The 19,094-nt window shown below is 42.7% G+C and overlaps 1 protein-coding gene across 4 annotated transcripts; it reads right to left on the reverse strand.

Moving 5' to 3' along the window:
- Nucleotides 1-686: 686 nt before the first annotated feature.
- LOC139413467 (MDM4 regulator of p53) lies at nucleotides 687-18,713 on the reverse strand. Of its 4 annotated transcripts, none has more exons than XM_071160913.1 (11): nucleotides 18,537-18,713; nucleotides 17,936-18,029; nucleotides 15,938-16,012; nucleotides 15,712-15,845; nucleotides 15,540-15,589; nucleotides 14,897-14,961; nucleotides 13,361-13,460; nucleotides 13,130-13,290; nucleotides 12,823-13,002; nucleotides 5,510-5,578; nucleotides 687-5,369 (listed from the first exon to the last, which is right to left on the reverse strand). In XM_071160913.1, the coding sequence occupies exons 2-11, from the start codon at nucleotides 18,011-18,013 to the stop codon at nucleotides 4,797-4,799; spliced, it is 1,485 nt and encodes a 494-aa protein (XP_071017014.1). In that variant the 5' UTR covers nucleotides 18,014-18,029; nucleotides 18,537-18,713; the 3' UTR covers nucleotides 687-4,796. The 4 variants fall into 4 exon arrangements, with proteins under 4 accessions (XP_071017014.1, XP_071017015.1, XP_071017013.1 ...); XM_071160914.1 differs by having other exon boundaries at nucleotides 12,931-13,017; XM_071160912.1 differs by having other exon boundaries at nucleotides 12,823-13,017.
- Nucleotides 18,714-19,094: the final 381 nt, after the last annotated feature.

Below are 19,094 nucleotides of genomic sequence, written 5' to 3' on the forward strand. Positions count from 1 at the left end.
TAATGCCCATGATTTTGCAATGAGATGTTTGACAAGCAGGTGTCCACATACTTTTGGTCATGTAGTGTACCTCCACTTTACTATTTTTCACAAACAATGCTTTAAAAGAAATCCTCACACGTATTTTGCTGTGTTTTCTGACAAAGTCAAATGAAATTTGGTTGGTCAAAAACAAGTCAGTTTTTAATAGCGGAGGTCTCGCTAGCCCATGTCTTTTGTTCTGGAATAGTCTACCCATCTGGGACTGTCAGTATTGAGGAGTCTCTCCACAGAGGGAACTTTCCAACAGAAAACCTCCCTATGGAAGTGCCCATGCGACCTGGTGGGGATTTATTTTGGAACTCAGAAAACACACTTTTATTAAACACTCCATAATGGCAATTAGTGAGGTTAAGTGGAGTGTGAGAAGTAACTAAAGAGATGTTGCACAGACGGACAGGGGGGGGGGGGGGGGGGGGGGGCTGTCGTGAAGGAGAGAGTACAGGACAGCTGGACTGTCATACAAGGACTTATTATTCAGCCTAAAAGCACTCCACATACAGCAGATACTGTACATCAAGAGGTTTATTGTGTGTATGCACATGTCAGAGCAAGATAATTATCCAATGATAATGTGAGTCATACTGTACTCCTACCAAACTGTAATAAACAGACATGACAAAATAACAGTAGTCCTACACAATTAGTTGGACTTGTTACTTTATTCATAATACAGCACTACAAACAGAATTAGAATGAGCAGAACTAACATTCCAATTCAAAGCAATGTTCCACGACATGAGGCCATATTGGGTGTACCATGTTCTTCTGGAATGTTCTGTTGCATTCATGCTCATCACATCTTTTCAAATTTGGTGCCTTTCTCAGTATTCAACAACCACAACAATGACACATTCTGATGTTCCTCCATGTTAGATAGTTCGTAGAGCTCGGTGGCTTATGAGTAGGGCAATACAAGGGGATCAAAGCAGGGTTCCTTTACAATATAGCAGATCTAATATAGCTTTAATACACATTGCTAGTATAATTCTCTCACCAGCACAGTGCTGGGTTTAGTCTCACACTAATCAACCATATGCTATGTAGATTATAACATGTTTAATACTATACAGCTGCAACAGTGCTCTTGGAGCACTGAGAACCACTGCTATCGAGCACCACCTGGAGGCAGAGGGGATAAGTACAAGTAAAGAGCTGAACAGTGGTGGAAGGTAGGCCATCATTCCCTTCAGTCAGGCAGAGCACAGCTAGGACAAGGAATAAAGAGCTCTCTGTACAAGTGCATGTTCATGTTTCAGAGTAGACCTGACAGTGTCTGTTACAAGCAGTAGAGACAGGAGAGGACAGGTCACTTTGTTACAGGTCACCTGCCTGCAGCCTGCCCTTCAGGACCTTCACAAAAGCATAACAGAAAAAAGCATTGTACACACAGGAACAATACATCTTAAAGCAAATAAATGCAGAACCAATATCAATTAAAACCCAAAACAAATTTACATAACACACAAACAAGCAAAAACCAATCATTACGTTTGGCAGTGAAACGCTTCCCTTAAACAAAACTCAACAAGCACACTCATATGCACCATCATCAGGAAAACCCCACACCTCTTTTTCTACCTTAGAGGAAACACTATTGGCCCCCAGAAACAAAAGAGCCTGAGTATTACTATGAGTATAGTATTACCGTGCATTTCCACCTGTGCAAAGTTTGCATCTAGAAATAGAAGACAAAGCTAAAAAAAAAAAAAAAATTGACCACCTATATAGCTTTATTCACACCTTAAGATTGTCATTTTATATTTTACCTTTAGTCCTCCCTTTAAAAAAGGGACAATCTGCAGTTGTATTGATTTTTGAATACTAACTTAAATATCTCATTAGCTTAGTTTGTTTAACTGTACCCCATCAGAACCCCAAAAAGAACTGATTTAGTTTAATGTTGGTAAACAAAGTCAATTTAAACAGGCACTGTATCGCCTCAAAAGATTGTTAAAACTATTATTTTGATATCATAGATGGTCAGGCCTTAGCAGCCATAGCTCCGTATATGAATGTGAGCGGTTCCATTTCTCCAGCCCAATCCCCCAATCCCTCAGAAAGAGGCGGGGAAAATACTTTGTTATTGTTTCAACTGTAATTGCCGCTTTAATGTTTTATTTCTTCTAATTATCAAGGGGCAAACTTAGCACAGGTGATAAGGCTTAGCAGGCGGCCTGTATTCTGTGTAGTGGTGTACAACTCCATACTTACTGTCCCAACACTCATTAATCTGATTTAAAATGTAGGATATTGGAAGAGGTTAACAAAAATCGTAAAAACATATTTGGGGAGGAATTAAAGGGTCACAAATACTTCTAATATCAAGCACAACACCTAAAACAGGAAGAGGTCTAAAGAAATTGCCAAAATCACTGCACTAAAATGGAGAAATTCAAGCGAGCAGAACTAGAATTTAAGAAAATTGGCGATTGTGAATATTTTAGTATTCATATTTAAGACTAAAAAGTAAATAATGGTCTGGAAAGGAAAAATGGCAGCCCTTGCACGTAGGTACACTACATAACCAGAAGTATGTGGACAGCTGCTCGCTGAACATCTCATTCCAGAATCACAGGCATTAATATGGAGTTGGTCCCCCCTTCGCTGCTCTAACAGCTTCCACTCTTCTGGGAAGGATTTCCACTAGATGTTGGAACATTGCTGCGGGGACTTGCTTCCATTCAGCCACAAGAGCATTAGTGAGGTTGGGGACTGATGTTTGACGTTTAGGCCTGGCTCGCAGTCGGCGTTCCAATTCATTCCAAAGGTGTTCGATGGGGTTGAGGTCAGGGCTCTGTGCAAGCCAGTCAAGTTCTTCCACACTGATCTCGACAAACCATTGCTGTATGGACCTCGCTCCGTGCACGGTGCATTGTTATGATAAAACAGCAAAGGGCCTTCCCCAAACTTTTGCCAAAATGTTGTAAGCACAGAAACTTCTAGAATGTCATTGGAGCGTTAAGATCTCTTCACTGGAACTAAGGGGCCTAGCCCCAGCCATAAAAAATAATAACCGTCCCAGACCAATATTCCTCCTCCACGAAACTTCACCGTAGGCACGATGCATTCTGGCAGGTAGTGTTCTCCTGTCATCCGCTGAACCCAGATTCGTCAGTCGGACTACCAGATGGTGAAGCGTGATTCATCACACCAGAGAAAGCGTTTCCACTGCTCCAGAGTACAATGGCGGCAAGTTTTACACCACTCCAGCCGATGCTTGGCATTTCACATGGTGATCTTAGGCTTGTGTGCAGCTGCTCGGCCATGGAAACCAATTTTATGAAGCTCCAGACGAACAGTTTTTGTGCTGAAGTTGCTTCCAGAGGCAGTTTGGAATTTAGTAGTGTGTGTTACAACCAAGGACAAACACTTTTTACGTGCTATAGTACTCGGTGGTCCCATTCTGTGAGCTTGTGTGGCCTACCACTTCACAGCTGAGCCGTTGTTGCTCCTAGATGTTCCCACTTCGCAATAACAGCACTTACAGTTGACCGGGGCAGCTCTAGCAGGGCAGAAATTTTACAAACTGACTAGTTGTAAAGGTGGCATCTTATGAAGGTGCCACGTTGAAAGTCACTGATCTCAACAGTGAAATAACTAAATCCACTCATTTGAAGGGGTGTCCACATACACCAAAGTATTTCCTTATTGAGATGGGCTAATTTACAATAACTCTACATTGAGGGCTATAGATGTGACTCTTCAACTATATTTCAGACTGGTTATTATCATTAATATTAACTACTTTTTACTAACTAGCCTTTGAAAAGAGGCAAAAGTTCTCTGTGGAGTACATTCACTTGCATTGTGAGTACAAGGACAGTAAGACAACAAAGCATTCTGATCAGCACTGCAGGGTAAAGACTTCTCCCTGGGGGTATGTATACTATTGAAAAACAATGACAAGGGGATCTAAATGAGATGTTTCTTATTGACTTATCTTGAAAATAGGCCTTTCAACCAAAATGTGGTCAATAAATCAGCAAAAATGTAGAGTATGTATCGAAAATCTCCTTTCGATCCACCTTGTCTGTTTTCCAAGAGCACGCAAAAGAAAACGCTGCAGAGAAATGATTTAAGAAAAACAAAGGACTAAACAGGAGAAGAGGAGGACCACCAAAGCACTGAGGCTCCATGAATATACAGGGCAATGAGAATTCATCTGCTCTCACTGGAGAAGTAGTCAGCCAGTGTGAAGCTAGCTTCCCATCATCTTAACCTAGGGAGAGAAGACCGGTCTTTAAGGGATAAAATATAGTGTATGGCAGCAAACACGTCAGCAGCCTGACAACCGGCAGAAAGCTTTTTCTGGACACTTACAACAGTGGTCAATAGGAAACAAATGTCAACAGGTCTTCCTTCGGGAACAAAAACTTAAGTCTCACATATCGTTGTCGTCAAAGTTATGTACAGTGCTGCTTGGCCCTCAAATAAATAAATACCTATGATGTTACATTGAGTAGCAAATGACTTTCATGAAATGTGGCACAGAGATAACTATATAGTTGGATACTTCAAGAAACACATTGCTGGATTTGTACCTTCCATTACTAGCGCCATAGCTCAGAGGCAGTGTGATACAAGCAATACAAGACAACAGAGAGCAAAAGGGAACATGCTCTTTTAAGTGCTTTACTCTGTGTATCTCTGGGGCGTATGAGTGGCTTTTGATGCAAGTGATTGTGTCTTGTTCCAATTTTAAATAACCTTGTACATTACATCTGTGTGTATTACAACTGTGTGTTCCAATCCTCTCAGGCTATGAATGTCTTTATAACCTTCTGTATGATCTGTCCACAGCCGGGACATGGAGCGTGGAACTTGTGCAGCTTCCTGGCGCAGGTGAAGCAGGTTAGCAGGTGAGCCGTGCGGCCGTGTATAATACTCCCGTTACGCGGACGCATCCGACACAGCTTACAAGGCTCCAAAAGAGCCTCGGGCCTAACCTCTACTTCCATCCCCAGGCTTTCCTGACTCTCTCCCCCAGAGAGCTGCTCCTCCCTGGGAAGGCCTCGTGGCCTAGGACCCTTGCCCTTCCCTGGAACCCCGGGGGGCAGCAGGCGGTCAGGGGTGGAGTGTGAGGGCAGGATGACGGGGTCAGACACGGTCCTGAGGCAGTCTGGGACGTCGATGCCTGTGTCGCTTTCCTCCTCATCGTCGTCATCTCGCGGGGCCAGAGAACTGCATGCTGGGATGTCGGGGACGGAAAGTGAGTGGACCAACCGTGGGACGTCTTTGTACCAGTTCTTGCGTAGAGCCCAGCAGCGTACGCAGTAGCGCTGGAGAGGAGAGTTGTACTTCCTGCACTCTGTACACTGCCATGCATCCTGAGAGAGTTAGAGTGTTAGACAAGAGGTAACTATCAGCGTCATGCGAGACAGAGGCAGAGACAGTCAGATCGAGGGAGACAAAGTAGAGCGAAAGAGAGATCGAGACAAAAAGATGGAAAACAGAGATGGAGACGGACCTGTGTAGAGATCTCTATATCCGTATCATCACTCAGACACTGAGAGTCCTCATCTGGCTCCTCCTGCATCTGAGGAGAGAAGAGAGACACTCATCAGTCAAACTACGTTTACATACAGTTTTTATGCGCCAATATTGATGTAATAACCATCCTATGGAAGTCACGTGATCTGGTGTGTGGTCCTCCCTAGGGCTGTGGCGGTCATGACATTTTGTCAGCCAGTGATTGTCAAGCAAGTAACTGTCGGTCTCACAGTAATAGACCGTTAATTAACAAAAACATTTAGCATCTCCTGGCTTCCACACAAGCCACTGATGTAGACCTTTGGAACAGCTACATTTTAAAAAGTCTAATAAATCCATGTAATATAGCCTACACCAACACAATAAATCCATTATTTATTTTAGACAGGTGTAAAGAAGCATGTCTATTTCAGAAGAACAGAATAGCATATTCTGAGTTGTCCTTATCTTTGGCCCTGATCTGGCTATGTCATATGGCTGTGGGCTACACTAGTTCATTTAGCAGACAAAATTTGCTTAGAATTCTGTGTCATTATTTTATAATATGAAGAATACAATTGAACAAAGCTGTACAAAATAGAAAGTCTATTTTCTCCAAACTATTTGAGGGAGTGCTCACGTGGCTATTCTGTGTTGAGCGGTTAAATAAATAGATATTCCTATAGGCTTAATTTAGAGTTATTAATGTAACTTTAGTTGTTCTACAAACGGGCTATATGTTTGGATTTTTAATACATTGTAAGGCTGCATGATGCGACTAATGATGATTTGGAAAAAAGTATCTTGAAAAGGCTTTGTTTTTTGTGCAGGCTGTACACACACCAGTCACAATTTGACAAGCACTTGATAATGCCTAGATTTTCACGGTGGCATCCCCTTTGTGTGGCTGTAATGTGCCCTAAAAAAATCCATGCCTTTGGCGGCCAGTGGCCGTTGTGCCCTTCTGCCTGAGTGCTGTGCGCTCCGAATCTCCATCCCACTCACATGGCTCTCCATCACGTGATCAGGTCTTTCTCACAGGTTACAAGTGAAGACAGACACATCGGGGACGCAACTGCACACGTCCTTATCCAATTCCGAGGTGGATATTGGAAGAACTGTCCACATTTACTTTTCGTCAGCCCTACAAGATGAGTAGGCTTAACGTACAGCAAAAGCACTAGCACTATGTCAATCAACTAGTACAAAAAGAGTACAAAAGACGACCTATTCTATTCTGTGCGAGAAATAAATATTCCAAACAGTCTGGGACAGTTGTGGGATGTGATATATCCCAAATTAATACAACAACTAGCATCAAAAAACATTTTCTACGCAATGTGGCTGAAGCAATAGATCAGAACTTTAAGCTTAAAATGTTTATAAACTATCAGGCTATTTCTTCACATTATAAGCGCAGCAATACGCACATGGCAGTAGGCTATAAGCGCGAATGTTCCATTAGCGGAACACACCATTATCAAAAGTGACCGCAAATTAAATTATGCATGTAATGCTTTTATTATAAAGGTGCATTTTTATGGTGAAAATTATCTTCCCCAAACACTGCTTATGTATGCCAGTTAGGCTCTACACCCCTTGTAAAGCAGATTAATGTGACAAATTCTTAAAATGTATTTGGCCACTTTAGTTGTGATACAAAACTTATATCAAAACATACAGGCTTATGGGCTAGGCTACATGAGGTATGCAACTATAATTCGACAAAGTCGCAAACAAAAGGCATTGTTTCTTATGCTGAGCATCATTCACAAATGATAGTCTGATGGGTGACAATATCAGCCTATTAATGATTTAATCTTGTCTTTACATATACTAAATAATGTGTGAAATTCGTTTTGATTTAGAATGGACCATTATCATGCACCTGTATCGAAACAGGGGCAGCGGGGGAAAAACACGTAATCTATGCACTTAAATAGTTTAAATCAAGAACACTTTTTGCATGGTTCATTTTCATGCCAGCGAAGTAGACTATATTCTAGTTGTAAATAAAAGCAAAGCGCTTAATATTAGGAAAGTTGAGAAATAAATATAGTAGGCTATAGAAGGCTGTTGGAATTCTCTTTTTAGTAGAGGCCATCACTCTGTTTTCTCGAGCATAGCCTATAGAAATGTGCCGCAACATGAGCTCTCATGAAGTGTTGGATTCGATTTTCGATGACATTTGCATTGACGTCAGAGTGATTAGAGGGACAATAGTGCTGAGTACCAGGCAGTTAGCAAGTTTGGTAGGCTACTAATGACCAGCAGCATCAGAGCTTGAAGAAGCCTAATTACCGTGACTAAACTGTCACATGGAATTTGATGACTGCCGGTGTGGCGGTAATACAGTCACGCAACAGCCCTAGTCCTCCCACTACATCTTGGGAAACCAAGGCAGTTTAATAGGCTGCAGATTAAATAAGTTGTGAACTTCACAGGGTGGTGAAAGCGCACAGTGATGAGCTTGAGGTCTCTTTCCAATAAATATTGAGGGTCTTATGACCACCGTTTTACAACTACAAATAGTCTTTGTCTTATCCATAATAGCCTCGTCATAAAGATAAGCCTACCCACACTGTATCTGGGAACTGTTGGCTAGAGTGCATGTACCAAGACCACAGTAGGAACATTTAGTTAAATAAAATAAATACATTTTGCTATTTAACGCAACAGTTTGTGACAAAACTATCAGCTGAAAACTATGATTTGAAAATACGATGGAAACTTTAGATTTTTATTTGGTAAATGAAAACTTGAAAAAAAAAGTACATTGTGTGCACTACGTCATCACGTACTGCATATTTTCTTTATGAATATTTGCGTGGAAATCTGTCGCTAATCGGATGGAAATCGACCTAAACCAAAAAAACATGGGTAGATGGCAGCACAACGCATCACCGGGGGCAAACTACCTGCCCTCCAGGACACCTACACCACCCGATGTCACAGGAAGGCCATAAAGATCATCAAGGACATCAACCACCCGAGCCACTGCCTGTTCACCCCGCTATCATCCAGAAGGCGAGGTCAGTACAGGTGCATCAAAGCTGGGACCGAGAGACTGAAAAACAGCTTCTATCTCAAGGCCATCAGACTGTTAAACAGCCACCACTAACACTGAGTGGCTGCTGCCAACACACTGACACTGACTCAACTCCAGCCACTTTAATAATGGGAATTGATGGGAAATGTAAATATATCACTAGCCACTTTAAACAATGCTACCTTATATAATGTTACTTACCCTACATTATTCATCTCATATGCATACGTATATACTGTACTCTATATCATCGACTGTATCCTTATGTAATACATGTATCACTAGCCACTTTAAACTATGCCACTTTGTTTACATACTCATCTCATTTGTATATACTGTACTCGATACCATCTACTGTATCTTGCCTATGCTGCTCTGTACCATCACTCATTCATATATCCTTATGTACATATTCTTTATCCCCTTACACTGTGTACAAGACAGTAGTTTTGGAATTGTTAGTTAGATTACTTGTTATTACTGCATTGTCGGAACTAGAAGCACAAGCATTTCGCTACACTCGCATTAACATCTGCTAACCATGTGTATGTGACAAATAAAATTTGATTTGGCATCCGCGCAAAACTGAAAGGGCAAACCACCGCAAGGTGACAGGGAACATGGTCGAATTCAAACAGGACAGTTTTGCCCTCCGTAAGGCAATCAAACAGGACAGTTTTGCCCCCCTTTTTTTCCTACTGTGTAATTGACTTGTTAACTGTTTACTTACTCCATGTGTAACTTTGTGTTGTCTGTTCACACTGCTATGCTTTATCTTGGCCAGGTCGCAGTTGCAAATTAGAACTTGTTCTCAACTAGCCTACCTGGTTAAATAAAGGTAAAATAAAATTTAAAAAATAAAAAATCTACAAAAATCAAACAGGACAGTTTTGCCCTCCGTAAGGCAATCAAACAGGCAAAATGTCAGTAGAGACAAAGTGGAAACACAATTCAACGGTTCAGACACAGTTCCCGTCAAAAGTTTGGACACCTGCTCATTCCAGGGTTTTTCTTTATTTTTACTATTTTCTTCATCGTAGAATAATAGTGAAGACATCAAAACTATGAAATATCATGAAGTAAGCAAAAAAAAAAAGTGTTCAACAAATCAAAATATATTTGAGATTTGCCAAAGTAGCCACCCTTTGTCTTGATGACAGCTTTACACACTTGGCATTCTCTCAACCGGCTTCATGAGGTAGTCACCTGGAATGCATTTCAATTAACAGGTGTGCCTTGTAAAAAGTGAATTTGTGGAATTTCTTTCCTTTTCTATGTGTTTGAGCCAACATATACAGAAGATAGCCCTATTTGGTAAAAGATTAAGTCCATATTATGGCAAGAACATCTCAAATAAGCAAAGAGAAACGACAGTCCATTACGAAGATCAGTCAATCAGCAAAATTTCAAGTACTTTGAAAGTTTCTTCAAGTGCAGTCGCAAAAAAGAGCTATGATGAAACTGGCTCTCATGAGGACCGCCACAGGGAAAGAAGACCCAGAGGTACCTCTGCTGCCGAGGATAAGTTCAGTAGAGTTACCAGCCTCAGACATCTGTAATTAATTACATCTCAGATTGCAGCCCAAATAAATGCTTTGCAGAGTTCAAGTAACAGACACATCAATTGTTAGAGGAGATTGCATGAATCAGGCCTTCATGGTCGAATTGCTACAAAGAAACCACAACTAAAGGACACCAATATGAGGAAGAAACTTGCCTGGGCCAAGAAACACGAGAAATGGACATTAGACCGGTGGAAATCTGTTCTTTGGTCTGATGAGTCCAAATTTGAGACGAAGAGTAAGTGAACGGATGATTGCCGCATGTGTGGTTCCCACCGTGAAGCATGGAGGTGGTGGTGTGATGATGCTTTGCTGGTGACCCTGATTTATTTAGAATTCAAGGCACACTTAACCAGTATGGCTACCACAGCATTCTGCAGCCATACGCCATCCCATCTGGTTTGCACTTAGTTTTAGTTTTATTTAACTAGGCAAGTCAGTTAAGAACAAATTCTTATTTACAATGACGGTCTACCCCGGCCAAACCCTAACAACGCTGGGCCAATTTTGCACCGCACTATGGGACTCCCAATCATGGCCGGTTGTGATACAGCCTAGAATCGAACCAGGGTCTGTAGTGACGCCTCTAGCACTGAGCTGCCATGCCTTAGTCCCATGACTCCCAAGTGGTACAGCGGTCTTTCATTTGTTTTTCAACAGGACAATGACCCAAACACCTTCAGGCTGTATAAGGTATATTTGAACAAGAAAGAGAGTGATGGAGTGCTGCATCAGATGACCTGGCCTCCACAACCACCCGACCTCAACCCGATTGAGATGGTTTGGGATGAGTTGGACCGCAGAGTGAAGGAAAAGCAGCCAATATGTGCTCAGCATGTGTGTCAACTCCTTCAAGACTATTGGAAAAACATTCAAGGTGATTACCTCATGAAGCTGGTTGAGAGAATGCCAGAAGTGTGCAAAGCTGTCAAGGCAAAAGGTGGCTACTTTGAAGAATCTCAAATTTCAAATCAATTTTAATTTGTTTAACACTTTTGGTTACATGGATTATATATGTTATTTCCTAGTTTTTATGTCTTCACTATTATTCTACAATGTAGAAAAAATTAAGGAAAACCCTTGAATTAAGGAAAAACCTTGAATTAAGGAAAAACCTACAGAGTAGGTGTCCAAACTTTTGACTGGTACTGTATGTGGCAGGGACTCCAGACAATCATGGATTACAAAGGGAAAACCAGCCATGTCACAGACACTGAAGTCTTGCTCCCGGACAAGCTAAACACCTTCTTTGCCAGCTTTGAGGATAACACAGTGCCACCAAAGCGGCCTGCTTTCCAGGACTGTGGGCTTTAGTTCTCCGTGGCTGGCGTGAGTAAGTCATTTAATTGTGTTAACCTTCGTAAGGCTGCCGGCCCAGACGGGATCCCTCAGAGCACGCGCAGACCAGCTGGCTGGAGTGTTTATTCAAATTTCTCCCTATCCCAGTCTGCTGTCCCCACTTGCTTCATGATGTCCACCATTGCTCCTGTACCCAATAAAAGCAAAGATAACTGCCACCTGGACAAGATGAATACCTATGTAAGAACGCTGTTCATTGACTACAGTTCAGCCTTCAACACCATAGTACCCTCCAAGCTCATCATTAAGCTTGCAGTAGTAGGTTTGAGTTTTAAGTTTGAGTTTGAGTTTGAGTTTTAAGTTTAAGTTTGCAGTAGTAGGCCTGATTACCAACAATGATGAGACAGCCTACAGGGAGGAGGTGAGGGCCCTGGAGGAGTGGTGCTGATCGTAGACAGCAGAGGGAGCACGTGCCAATCCACGGGACCGCAGTGCAGAAGGTGAAAAGCTTAAAGTTCCACGGCGTACACATACGTCACTGACAATCTGAAATGATCCACCCACACAGACAGTGTGGTGAAGGTGCAACAGCGCCTCTTAATCTCAGGAGGCCAAAGAAATTCAGCTTGGCCGCTAAGACCCTCAAACTTTTACAGATACACCATTGAGAGGATTCTGTAGGGCTGCATCTCCACCTGGTATGGCAACTGCACCGCCCACAACCGCAGGGCTCTCCAGAGAGTGGTGTAGTCTGCCCAACTTATCACCGGGGGCACACTGCCTGCCCTACAGGACACCTACAGCACCCAATGTCACAGGAAGGCCAAAAAGATCATCAAGGACATTCATCCCGGTATCATCCAGAAGGCGAGGTCAGTACAGGTGCATCAAATCTGGGACCGAGAGACTGAAAAATAGCGTCCATCTCAAGGCCATCAGACTTAAATAGGCATCACTAGCCGGCTTCCACCCAGTACCCCGCACAGCACTTAGTCACTAGCCGGTTACCACTCAGTCACTCAAACCTGCACCTTAGAGGCTGCTGCCCTATGTACATAGAATCACTGGTCACTTTAATAAGGTTTACTGTTTTACTAATTTCATGTGTATATATTGTACTCTAGTCAATGCCACTCATACATTGTTCATCCTAATATTTCTATATTCCATTCTTTTACTTCTAGATTCTGTGTAATGTTAGATATTACTGCACTGAGCTAGGAACACAAGCATTACGCTACACCTGCAATAACATCTGCTAAATAGGTGTATGTGACCAATACAATGTGAATTGAACCTAGCTATAGTCTAAAATAATACTCCATAGTACAAGAGCTATAAAGAGAACATATCATTGTTTATGTACCACTCAACATAGAGACGACAGGAGAACAGTTCTACCTCCTTATCAGCCTTCTCCTCTTTTCCTCCTCCCTCCTCTTCAGGTGGCGGCTCTCCTTCTCCTCCACTCCCTTCTTCCAGCACGGCCTCCTTCATTTCCACGCTCACCTGTTCACTTCCCCCCTCCGTCAGGAACCACAGGTCGTCCGTCGTGTCCGACACGATCGCTGTGTCTTCATCCTGCGCAGGAGACAGCTGATCCCTCAGTCAGGATGTGTGTGATCTCATCACTGTATGACTATGTTCCCTGAGTTTATCACCTTGACAAGCAAATAAACTGACTATAGTAAACAGCATATTTTCTTACTTGATTAGTGTGGATGTCCGTAGAGCCGTTGCTTCTGCGACTGTAGTTGTTACGCAGATTACCCAGAAACCACCAGGGCAGTCCTGAGAGGTCCCACTCGTCTAGTGTGACATCAAGCTTGGGCCGTTTGCAGGCCGACTGGGGCAAGCCATCTAAAGAGTCTGAGGGACCACAGGGGGGTTGGGACTCAAATAATATAGCAGTTATATATAGCCATGTGAGTGAGTTTACCTTCGTCAGGCTCCCGGGGTCGTCTCTGAGACGGGGTCTGCATGGGGAGGGCCTCGTCACTGGCCACAACCAGGCCCGCCTTGGCCACGGCCCCACACACCTACACAAGTAGGAGGGGAGGAGGAGAGCCAATCAGATAACAGAGCAGAAACTGGGCACTTGGCGAAACCACAGCTCCTTCACAGCACGGCCTAGTGGTCAGGGGGAGGGCAGGTCAGTGGAATAGATCCATGGGTACTGGGGCAATGGAGGGCCACATAAGGACAGACGGGGCAACAGAGCCACACACATTCAGAGAAAGGTTGAAAATGAAAGGAGACAAGAGAGTGACTGACTACAATCTGCCTAAATTAATCTGAAATCCTACATGCTTGGTGTTTGTGTGTGCATGAACCAGACAAGCATTAGTATGGACACACCACACCGCAGTTGCAGTGCTCAATCTTCCATGATCACACAATAGTTGGAATACTATTCAACACGCTGCCGTGATTCGATGACAAGTGACTACATCTTTAATTGATCTGCATGCATTTCTTGACGAAGAGGAGCCAGTCCTCCCATATTATCTTTATTTTTCAAATTGCAATACACAAAGAATGAGGTAATTTTTATTTTTAATTTATAATATCAGTCAGTGATTTCTGCATGCCTCTTCTCAACAAAAGTTGCAGTCACAGATAATTACAAACCCATTGATCACTATCCATATGATCAACATTCTTTCATTAATGAATTCTTCTCTAGTCATATCTCACGGTAAACTCCCATATCCACAACTTGCCTAGAGGCAACTAATGCTAAGTGGAAACAAGAGGTGTTGGGGTAAGAAGCCATTGCGGTGTTGGTGAAGGGGGCGAAGGGCAGTTTGGGTGTTAGGAAGAAGGGGAAGTGGGGTTTGTTGTTTCGGTGGAAGAAAGAGATGGCAGATATTGCGTGGAGGGGCAAGTTTGAGAAGTTTGGGGAAGGGGCAGGTAGAGAGAGGATGGGGTAGATGGGGGAGTGGGTGTTTGAACCGAGACTGGATCAGGAGCTGTGTTCCTCCAGCAGGTTTGGGGCAGAGAAGAGAACTCTGAGACAGACAGAGACAGTGACTCTGCCCCCCATGCTCTGAGTGGTGCTGGTGGGTCCGGCAGTGTTGTGTTAGAACTCCACCAGGCCAGGCCAGAGATGGGGATGTACAGAGACGGTGCCACTCTGTACACATAAACACCTGCGAAGACAGTGGCCCTCCCCTCCCCTCACAACACACAAGCTACTGGCTCAATAAACTTGGGAAAATCAATCAACTGCTCTACATTCTCAATGCAACTAATCATTTTAAAATCAGTTGATTGTATTCCAGCTTTGATAATGGCGTTAAAGACCACAAAATCAGTTGGCCAGAACAATTGATATCTCAACAATGAAGCTGCGCGCATGGCTCATTACATTTTGAAGAGACTGACGGATTGAGCTACCCTGGGGGGGTTGTGTGTGGTGAGGTAGTGGGCTTGAGGGTCCCTGTTTCTCCTGAGCACCATGCTTCAGCTTTACCTGACCGCGGTCCTCCACTCCGCCCTCTACACACTCACGGCCCACAGAAAGACTCTCTGCAGCGTCTGTGTTTCAGAATGAGATACAGTAACACACAAAACACACCCTGCCCTTTAATTAACACACTCCGCACACACACACTGACACACACCCTATAACACTATAGGTACACTGCAGCTCTGGTTTCTTCGAAGAATTCTGCAGGGCAAATGAGGAGTTAAACACCTCCACATCGAGAGAGCTCCAGGTCTACAGTTTACACATCGAGAGAACTCCAGGTCTACAGTTTACACATCGAGAGAGCTCCAGGTCTACAGTTTACACATGCACACCTTTCACCTCCAACCAGCAAGACTGAGCTTATAGAGTAGAAGGCAATACAGAGACTGATTCTTCACTGGTTGGTAAAACCATCAATCTTAAAGCTTCAACATTCATTAAGACCCTATAAGTAGATGATTTGACTGTACACGTGAGGAAAAAGAGAAAATATGTAAATTGATTTCTTATCAACAATCATCCCACACTCAATCCAGACAAAGCAGCATTGCATTAGTTATTCACCTGTTTCAGCCAGGATCATATTCAAATGCATCAAATTTGATTTTTTAAAATGGAAATCTCACAAGCAACGATCACTTACCTGAACAACTCAGCACAACTAAATACTTCTTCAGCATCTCGTAGACTGGACTGCAAAATAGGACACATGTAGACTTGAGCTTATGTGTTAAGTATACAGCATAAGCGTGTTATGTACAGTGTAAGAATAATGTGTACTGAGCATGAGTCTGTGGGTGTGCGAGTGCGCTCACCTGGGGTTTTTGACGGAGAAGCTCTCAACCTCCAGTAGCTCTCCCAGTGGGTCGTCCTGACAGTGCACTATGTGCTGCCTCTGTTTATCATACAACTGCTTCCCCATGATGTACTGGCCCAGGTAGTGCATCACCTGATACACACAGTTTGTGAACATACGTTTTAATAAGTGCAATATAGCTTTTATCTTATAGGGCTGTTACCATGCCAACTGTATCCACTCACCTCCTTGAGGGTAAAGATGTCCTCCTGGGCTCCAGCCACACGCAGAATCTGCAGGAGAGGGGCTTTGGGCTGCACCTGCCACAGACAGAACCATGCATTAGCCTTAACAGGACCAGATATATTCTCTGTACAAAGGTTGTGGTTAATGTCGTTGTGACTTAGGTCAACATCAATGGAAGTTCCTCAGAGGAGGAAGGGGAGGACCATCCTCCATGAATTTCATAAAAATGTTTTAAAAGTTTATCCTTTTTAGACAAAACTATCCTAAATATATTCACATCAGCAAATAATGTAGGGTAGCGCCATGGTGTAGCCGGAGGACAGCTAGCTTCCATCCTCCTCTGGATACACTGACTTCAATACAAAACATAAGAGGCTCATGGTTCTCCCCCCCTTCCATAGACTTACACGGTACTGGAACTAATTGCAAAAATCACTGAAGCTGGAGACTTATATCTCCCTCACTAACTTTAAGCATCAGCTGGCAGAGCAGCTTACCGATCATTGCACCTGTACATAGCCCATCTGTAAATAGCCCACCCAACTACCTCATCCCCATGTTATTTATTTTTCTTTACACCCCAGTATCTCTACTTGCACATTCATCTTCTGCACATCTATCACAGTGTTTAATTGCTAAATTGTAATTATTTCACCACTATGGCCTATTTATTGCCTTATCTCCCTAATCTTACTAAATTTGCAAACACTGTATATAGACTTTTCTATTGTGTTATTGACTGTACGTTTGTTTATCCCATGTGTAACTCTGTTGTTTGTGTCGCACTGCTTTGCTCTATCTTGGCCAGGTCTCAGTTGTAAATGAGAACTTCTTCTCAACTGGCCTACCTGGTTTAAAAAAAAAAATAGAAAACTGAAAGAATAAGCTATAGGTAGCTAATACTGCAGTGCATAAAATATGGTGAGTAGTGGACTCAGAGAGAGAAAGATAATAGTTTAACAGTTTTGGAGATGCCAGAGAGAGAGAGATGCATATGTCTGTTGTTTGCTTGAACACAAAGAGAGATAGAGAGGTGATGGTGAAAGATGGATGAGCTGGGAAAGGGGGATACCTAGTCAATTGCACAACTGAATGCATTCAACAGAAATGTGTATTTCGTCATTTTTTCTCTCTCTCACAGCTAGCTAGCTTAGCCTACTCAAACAGAGGAATGCTATGTTAGCTAGTTGGGTATGTCTACCCAACACAACACTGGAACTCTTCCAAGTCAAGGTAAGGATTTACAATTTTATTGCCACCGGTGGCTGACGGTGTAACTGCTAAACTGGTTATAACTGCTAACTGACTGTACACTAACGTTACTGCATGATTGTAGGGGGTTTAACGCATTAGTTCTATTAGCTATGTTGACTATGACGTTACTTTAGCAAATAATGGTGACAACGATGTAGGCTGTGTGTAGTGGTTATGATATGGTTTGGCTTGGTCACATACAGCAGATGTGTTGTCCATTGAAGTCCACAAGCCAAGGGAAAGGGTGAGAGCAGGAGAGCGCATAGATGCGAAGGAATACAACGTGGCTACTATGAAAGTGAACAGGGTTTACGTGTGATAAGGCATGCATTCATTCCGCTGATTTTGCTGTAAAACTTTTCTTAAACAGGAGCAAACGAAACAAAAATAAACATACCTGGATGTGTCCAATAGAAACTCTTGTTTGCAACTGTTGGACTAATGACTACACCCTAGATCAGCTAGATCCAAGAGTGTGCAAGGCGGTATTGAATATGCCACTGTCTGTCACCTCAAATTTCTCTCGACCAGTGTGCACCTATGTTGTAAGCGTTCGTTCAAAGGCCAGGTTGTAGCAACTTCATGACTGGTATAGGGAAAATTTGAGTATCATGTGGTAGCCTAAACCTATGGATGTTACATTGAACTGGGTGAATGGAATATGAACGACAGTCATCCAATAGGCTGTAATAGAAATAAGGCCATGCTCATGAGAATAAATAAATCGGTGTAAATAAACTCACCTGACTCCCATCACCAGGTAATATGTTGCATGCTGAGCTTGATGCTGTGTACTGCTGGGGTGACGGTAACGAGGTCATATTCAAAAGACAAAATCTGCAGGGGGGAAAAAAAGCGCAAGAATGGATGTTAACGTTAGCTATTAATTTCATACACAACCCACTGTATCTTCTATTTAGGTTCAATCTATATTTTTGTGTTAAGAAACACGTTGATCAGCTAGTTAGTTAAAGCTAGCAGCTGCATGTCTTCAAGCTGTCCATTGGCCTTGGCTAACTGCCTAGCCTCTTGAACATAACTTGTATTGAGCCCGCAGTCTGTAGTCAGCTAACGTTAGCTAAACAAACAATATAGAGATATAGTTAGCGAGCTAACTTACTAAATACCTACGTTAGATAACATTGTGAGACCATAAACTCATTGGTCGCTTCCGCGCAACATAAATTAACTGATAGCTATCTTTCCAACACTTTAAATAAAAATTCGATGGCATATTCTGCATCTAATTTTAAATGACGTCAAATGGATAGCTAGCTAGCCGTAGGAAATGCTAGATAGCCACGTTTAACTGGACCACTTTGCAAACGGACAAATGAAACTCACCTCAATATATCGGCATTATTGCAACGTTCTCTAGCACGCTACATTCTTGCACACTGGCCTTCGTACCCGACAAATACTAAAGTGTGTATTGAAAAATATAGCAATTTAACAAAGCATAGCCAAATCGTGTGCTACCTTGTAGCCAGCTCCTCAACTGTTAGCACAATTTAGAAAATTCAAATTCAGTATGGTGCACTGCATAACTTCCGGTGCAATTGTCGCCATCTTCACTTTTCTGGCTGGCAGCAATACTTTTTGTTCTTATAAAATAGCTAGCTGTGGTTGTATGTTAGCTATATCCACAAAGACTTGCCCACGTCTACCCACTAGTTACCTGTTTCTGAAACACAGAAAATCACTCTTGCTGACTAGCCACCAGCCAACAGATTGTAGTTTCACTGTTTCCACACACTTTTTTGGTTCATATAAAGTGTCAAATGTAGCTAGTATTTGTACGTTTTGTGTGGACCACAGGAAGAGTAGCTGCTGTATGTGCAGTAGTTAAAGGGGATCCCAATAAACTAAACCTGATGCAAGTTCCTTTGAAAGGTGATTGTA

The sequence above is a fragment of the Oncorhynchus clarkii genome, chromosome 7, assembly GCF_045791955.1.
Source record: "Oncorhynchus clarkii lewisi isolate Uvic-CL-2024 chromosome 7, UVic_Ocla_1.0, whole genome shotgun sequence".
NCBI classification, from domain to species: Eukaryota; Metazoa; Chordata; class Actinopteri; order Salmoniformes; family Salmonidae; genus Oncorhynchus; species Oncorhynchus clarkii.